The 7,554-nt window shown below is 45.1% G+C and overlaps 1 protein-coding gene and 1 pseudogene across 1 annotated transcript; one reads left to right on the plus strand and one right to left on the minus strand.

The window, feature by feature from the left end:
• Positions 1 to 2,516: 2,516 nt before the first annotated feature.
• Positions 2,517 to 5,790, plus strand: LOC142777033 (uncharacterized). The gene is made up of 4 exons (XM_075881338.1): positions 2,517 to 2,752; positions 3,786 to 3,973; positions 4,496 to 4,648; positions 5,164 to 5,790. Exons 1-4 carry the CDS (start codon positions 2,517 to 2,519, stop codon positions 5,520 to 5,522), a joined length of 936 nt encoding a protein of 311 aa, XP_075737453.1. The 3' UTR covers positions 5,523 to 5,790.
• Positions 5,791 to 5,800: 10 nt separating this feature from the next.
• On the minus strand, positions 5,801 to 7,236 carry LOC142776418 (uncharacterized; annotated as a pseudogene).
• Positions 7,237 to 7,554: the final 318 nt, after the last annotated feature.

Here is a 7,554-nt window from a genome sequence, read left to right on the forward strand (position 1 = left end):
AGTTGACGTCTTGCATCACTTGAAGTACGGGCAGATAACAAGCAATCAAAGCAAATTGCAACCGAAGCGAGGTCCAGGGGCGCCGCCATGTTGCCGAAAGTCACCACACAGGTTTTCGGCCGACAGACGATCTTTTTTAGTTTTACATAAATAGGTGACGCGAGAAGTGGCGACGACACATGGGCCTCCACGACAGAAATCTTGTCGCTCGTCGCTTTCGTTTCTCACTTTCGCAAGAAAATCACATGCATGCAGATGCATCTTTACACTTCTGGACAAACGATAGCCGGTGCGTAGCATCTGCGCTTCAGCTGCGGTCATCTCCTGCAGTTGTACGCTTTCAATAGCACGTAGAGCTTATGACACAAGGGACGATGTTTTCGTTCTTCGATGCTTTATAAGGAACCTCAGAGTGATGATTAAAATGCCGCAATAATAGTGATCGCAATAAAACAGAGGACAGAATGCCGCCAAGACTGCAAAAACTGCACCACATTTTAGGTGTTGGAGAAGCGTTGGTCCTACGGAGAACCTTAAAATCCTAGTTACTTAATGTACAATTGATTCGATTGACATTGCTGCGTCTGTCAATCTTTTTCTCCATTTTTAGCTCGTACGGTGAATCAGTAGTTTTATATGGACCAGATCATATACACCAACAATTTAAACTTTCTTCATTTGACACTTTCCAATATCCTACTCTAATATAGCATCCTACGTTAAAAACGTGTTATTTTGCAGCAATGAAAGAAAATACTAACAAATCAAAGTTATCCCAATGCTGGCTGCTCTGGCATTCGTGAAGTGTAGCAAGTTTGTCTGGTTATTCAATCAATTTTGGACAGTGCACACGCAGTGCTCTCGCCTCAAGTTCTTCTTGTCTTCGACCTTGTGCGCCGTTTTATTTTGATGTCGACGTTCGCGTTACTTCAGTTATACCTTTGTGCCCACGCCTTAAACCTTTTTTGCTTCAGATCACCCCAGTTTTAGTATTTCATATTGTTGAAAAGACTCAAAGCAGAAATGAAGGTATGGAACGATACAAGTCAAATTTGATGCATTTAGCTGGATTCAAAGGTAAAAGGAGGTACTCCATGCATATCTCAACTTCATAGTACAGCTACGAAGTTACGGCATTGTCACGAAATATTTCTGTTAGAAAGCCACCTCGTCTCTAGTTTACGAGAGGAGACGTTTTTCCCGGTGTGAGAGGTATGCCTTGAGACCGTTTGAGACAGGATATGACGTTTTTCTCTTTTCTTTTGTATATAATATTTTGCAGTCTGACAATTCTTTATACAAACTACAGCCCAACCGAGCAAATTCTGACTGACTGACTGACTGAGTGACTGACCGACCGACCGACCGACCGACCGACTGACTTTGAATAATTACAGATGCTCACTAATCACATTGAAATTCTTGCTGGGTCATATGTTGAAGTTCGAAGCCAGGAATGAGTAGTAACAAAGTAAATTCTGCAAATTGGAAATATGTAGACCATAGAATCTCGTGCGTTCGATACTACATTTCCCGTGTTAAGGTGCACTACGCAATATGTCGATGTTTACTTCACATCCGCGTGAAGGACACCCGCGTTCCTTTGACGTTTTTTCATCCATGTTTGAATTAGCGCTGGATTTTTCAGATGGATCCTGACCAACGAAACGCATTCATTCTTATTGACATCAATTATAAGTTTATAAAAGGCTAGAAAGCCTGCTCGCGTCCCCACGTAGTTTCATAAGTTTCTTTTTAAATAGCAGTTAGCAAAAGCCATTAATGCAGCTTCCCTGCAGTCATTCTGAACATGCTGCCATTTAGTATTCATTTGATGCAGGGGCAACTTCGTGATGTTACTACTCTACTCTGATATTGCAAGTGTAACAATGGTCCTAGAAGGTCTTAAAGAAAAGGAAAAAAATTATTTCGTAAACAAAATGATAAGCTGCCCACAGCACTAATTTCATTAGCGGAAGACTTCAAGGCATACATGAATTACATCACAGATAATGAGCCAACTTACACGTCTCTGTTGCAAGTCGTCTTCGTCCTTAGCCACAGTTGTGGCTGTGGTAACAGGTGGAGTCGTCACTGGGCTAGCCATCGCCTTTATCAGGAGTAGTCGAGCTGTGCTTTCTTTCGTAGCCCTGCCCGTGACTCGGACTCTTGTGCCAGCGGCTGTCGTCGTTCTCCTGTTCCCTTTTTCATTGACGTCTGGATGTACGACCCTCCTCTGAATGAGGCGCTGACCAACGGTGTTGGGCGCTATCTCCAGCCGCACTCGAAGGCACCATACGCGACGTCTGGTGTGACATCGTAAGGCGACAGGGAGTTGTGGACAATGGGCAGCCAGATGCCTAGGAGCACACATATAAAAACCATGCCAAAGACAAAGCTCCGGAACTCGACACGGCTTGGCTTCGAGGTCTCGCTCACGGATTCGGGATTCAGCGTCTGTTCGGAAACGGGCCCTGAGCAATCTTCGTAGTAGTATCTCGGAAATCTATGATCCAATGGCAAAGCAGCTGCTTGCCACGGAACGTCTGCCAGGAAACACAAATCAGCTGCTGATGATGCAGCCCACGTCGGCAAAGGCGTTCATTCGCTGTGGAAAGTGCGGACGGGTGGTGAGACGACGCTGGATCGCTCGACGTCCGCGTAACACTGAGGCTCCCTTTGAACGGGCTGCATTCTCGCCAAATGCAAACGTGGACAATCGAAGGACGCTTACAAGCAGAACGAAGCAACGGTGCGTGTGATGTTCGTACTTCTTTGTCTTCGCTGCCTCACGGCACCCGCTCCGGATTCAAGAGTTCTTGTTGTTGTTCACCTTTTGATCGTGGCGCATACCCAGTATGGAGGATTCACAAAGAATCGAGTGGTTTAAAAATTATTGTTCTCATTTGAAATAATGAAGATATAAAGGAAAGATTACTTACATCTAGAAAAATATGGTACTTGATCTAATGCATACAATTGTTTAAATAAAAAACGAATTTATTCTTATAAATGAGAAATATGCCGATTTACACGCATATAATTCTGTAGACACGTTAAATGAGTGAAACATATTAACTAGTCAGTTTATCAGTTCAATCAGGATAGCTCCGGACGGCCGCGCATACTGTTGCAGTAGAGAACCCAGAAATGGAAGCTTCTAAAGGCAAAATGGCTCTGTATCTTCCCGTTGCGTTGAAGCGAAGAACGGATACCCTGTGACAAACCGCGCTAGCCTACAACGATCGCGTTCGTCGGCTCGTCTGTGTATGTCAGAAACCAGCGTCTCGATAAAGCGCGCGCGAAGCCGCTTTCAATGCCCGCGGCTTTTTGTGGATGACGGCGCCGGATGACGGCGCCGCGTGAGCCGTGACAAGTTACGTCGACGGAAGGAACTACGACGATCTGCGCTGGAGTCTGCGCGAGTGTTTTTTGGAAGAGAAACATTTTAATACCGTCGCAGAATTGTCGACTGGATACGCAGTTGAATTTAAGGACTTCAAAGTTCGAGAATATTTGTAATGCATGGGATTGCATTTGTAGCGCGTGATCTGTTCGTTTAGTTCCCGTTATGTCACTGCTATTGCGCGTGCCGGGCAGGTTTCCGGGCTCGCAGCTCAGCTGCCGCTCTGCTGTTAGATCGAAAACACAGAAGTACATGAGGATGTCTACGTATTCGCATCTTCACGTTATTCATGTATCGCATATATTGAATTCATTGTTATCCATGTCTCGGTGTTGCCACGGTCTTTTTATATTTTAACCGCTGACTGTGTTACTTCCAGGTCGAGTACCGAAGAGGAGTACGAGGAAAAAGAAAGGCTGCTACAAGAGATATGCAGCCTCGCAAGAGACTTCGGCTACAAGATCAAAAGCCGTAAAGCGCAGCCCTCTGCGGGTCAAAGGGTCAGTGTGGTTGTGACCCGCGACACTGCCGGTGCTACGTTGGTGCCAGCGTCACTACTCACCTTCGGTACGTACTGACATAGACAACTGGTAGCTCTTTTGAGCAACGACATGAATACCAAAGGACATAGGACAAAGGAATACCAGATCAGGGTGAACTGGAGATCAATGGAAGGGGCCTTTCGTCCTGATTTGGAGATATAATGAGCTGACGATGTTGATGCAAATGTCATATATTCTTGGAAATGTTATTGTGCCACTTATCTATGACGTCAGTCATTACACATAACGCTGTATGAGTGAGGGAAAATGTACGTATGCGAAAGGTAACTACGCACAGGGCTAGCTCTTGTGTACGCTTTTTGCTGCTATCTACTGATAGCATGGTTTCGCAGCTTTCATCAAGTACTAAGAACAAATGCAACGTTAGTAAATGATTGCACTTCACTTATGTGTCATTGTGCAGTAAATGTTTAATAGGGGTAATGCTTCTGAAACTGTATGATTGAAACACAATCTACTCTTTCCCACTGCCCGGAGCCACTGAGTGCAGATGCAAGTTTTCATGACGCATCTCAAAATGCTGCAGACCTACTGGAGAGAATTCCACAGGGCACCGACATAGCTGCAACACCTGGCCTCTCGGACGAAACCACGACCACTGCTAATAACCAGCGGCAAGAGGCATCAAGAAATGCGGAAGACAGGCCTGATACTGAAGGAGCTGCCCAAGTTGTGCCTAGTAAGTACATGGCTGCATTTTAAAACAAAATCTATGACTTTACTCATTACTCTGTAATCATTACCTTGAAGCGGAATAAGTGAACACGCTTGACTGGTACTCACTCAACCACTGAAGTGACATATAGCTGGGCTCGTGGCAACTCATACAAGAAATCCCACTGCACATGGAGTCGGTGATTTGACTACAAAAAATCACTCGTGGACGCTTAGGTGAACAACAGAGAACGGACTCTGTTATTTTTTTATTGGGACAATCTTACAATCATATCATGTTCAACATATTCATGTTTCAACCGCTCTGCCCAATTGACCGCTACTGCGTTTGAAATCGATGGCGCTGAGTGACTAGACTCAAGATTTAGGCAACGGACTACCATTCATATTTGGTCAGTATCAAATTTTTAACATCTAACAAAATTTATTGTTCATTTTCTTTGTCACTGATGCTCGTTGCTGCCTGGTTTGAAATAAGTGATGCTGCAAACTAAATAAAAATTAATTTAAATTTTACAGGAAGACGCAGGGCTCAAGCAATGACGGCTAGGGCGGACTTCGAATTCATCGAGAAGAGGTGGAGACACAAGAGGGCCCTGAAAGAGAAGGAACACGCGCTTGAGGTGGAGCGTCTGGCCGTTGAAAAGCTCCGAATCAAGCGAAAGCAAGAACGCTCCGAGAAAATGCACGAGCTGAAACGAGACAGAACTGAAAGAGAGCTGCAACTGAGAGAGCGGGAAATGGAAATTCGCGAACGCCAGCTGCAAGCACAACTCGACGAAGTGAGCCAAAGAGAGCAGCTGTCGAGATTTAACAAGGCTACTCAAGACGCGATACTCAAAATTGTAGAAACTATTTGTGATAAGTTGGCAAAGTAAAAAGCTTGTAAATAACACTCGGCTGCATTCACAAAAAGGCAGACTAAATAATGTTACGGAGCTTCTGGCTGGTCCGTAAATCCAGCTCGCAACCGCAAACTAAATTATATTGTGCAAGCATTTCAGTGTTGCAGAGAAGACACTTCGAAATTATGTACCTGAATTATTACAGCTGTACAATTTTGCAATATTTTATCTTTCATGTCAACAATTTATATTTGAAAATAAAGGAAGAAAAGCATTCCTTTTAGGAGCACGCATGCTTCGCCTGGATTTTGAAACGTTCTCGCGGTGGCGGGCCCGTACTGTTACACAAAATAGTTGATTGAGGTTTAAATAAGTTTCCTTTCACTTCACTTAACGACTGGTAGGGCTCAAGTAATCTTGCAGGCAAGGTGGCTGCACATCAAAATATGTAGACACTTGGTTACCATACATACAAGCATGACAGTTGGTCAGGATAACAGCTACCCTGTACACGCGTGGTACGGCCTGACGTAGTATCTTCTGTTTTTTTTTTATTGTCAACAAATACAAATTCAGAGATGACTTTTCCAAATCCGCAATCAACAGACTGCCTGACCGCACTCACGGAAGAATTGAACTCTTGTTGGACGGCTGTCAATGCTGCTCCTCCATAGGGCTTCATAGGCAGTGGGCGGAGAGGATAGGCTGGGTCGCCGTATATAACGAATTCCTTGTCCAGTGCCAATGCTTCCAGCTTTTCATACAACTGGCTGTCCCGAAGAATGCTTGAAAACAATCAGTTCCATATAGTTAATCATTCTTCAACGCATTCAACACAGTTCATTTACAAGAACAACGAGTACTCGCATACTTTGTAGGATGCTTCTGCGATTGTAATGGAGTGACTATATCTGTGTATGTGGAACTGACTAATGAACGATCCGATCAGGTTCCCTTGAACGTCATGTATAACGTTCTGACGGAACATAAGTCACCAGCATCATGCCTTCGTCCCGGGTATGGTCCATCCAGCTGGCAGATAAACCCATTTGGACATATCAAAGACTGGTATTTGAGCACATGTAGCCTCTTGTGCCCGGAAAAGTACAGGCGCCGGTCTTTCACGGGGTAGGCATATGGGGCGCGCTGTACCGTCGATAAATGCCCAGCAGTTTCTCAGAGGAGCACGTTTACGATAAACAGCCTGGGGCAAACAAATATCAACATGAGAACGGGCGCTAATGCGTTCAATCTCGAAGCGCTAAAGAAATAAAATATAACTTACTTCACTCATAGCCTCCAAGTCCGAATCTTAAAGCCACGGGTGAATGTTTATATTATTCAGGAGGCAACCGAAGTTCTTTTCGACGTGGTAAAGTACTTTGTTCGATACGCTCAACACCACAGAATAGTGACGTCCAAAATATTCTTGAAGGTTACACAGCCTGTTTGGACAGGCAAGTCTCCGGAGGCATATGCATAGGGCTTATGAAGCCATTACTCTCACTCCACGAGCACTAGCGATGTACTGCGGCATCTTCAGGGCACGCACGAGCACTGGAAAGTAAGCTTTTTCGAAGCGAAACTGTCGTCAAAAACACTGACTCGACATTGTTCAGTGGGCCACCTCGCGATGCATGCACCCGATGCCGCGGCGGTTATTTTCCCGCAGCATGAGTGCCTCTATGTCCTCCCAACTCAGGTGCGCCAGGCAGTAGGGGTCCCAAAGAATACTTGACCTCACCATTGTCGAGGAGATTTCGCCGTACCAACCGCACGGCAGGTGAGAAAGCGCGAACGTTCGGCAGCCCTACTCGCGCGCGCGTTAACAAAATGTTTTAGGTGGCTACAGCTACGGTATTGTACTATATCCTTTATGTGGCTTAAAATATGGCCATAATCTGGCTATAACACTTGGATTGGCTCACATTGGCTGTCAGCAACACGTACTTCTATTGTCATCTACCAGATGGCGCAACACGCTTCACGCTCGTTATTACGCGGGTACTACGGCGTACTAAAAGCCGATTATTGGCAAACGACACCACGGAACGCAAGGCGCTTG

This window comes from Rhipicephalus microplus, chromosome X, assembly GCF_043290135.1.
Source record: "Rhipicephalus microplus isolate Deutch F79 chromosome X, USDA_Rmic, whole genome shotgun sequence".
Taxonomy (NCBI): Eukaryota; Metazoa; Arthropoda; class Arachnida; order Ixodida; family Ixodidae; genus Rhipicephalus; species Rhipicephalus microplus.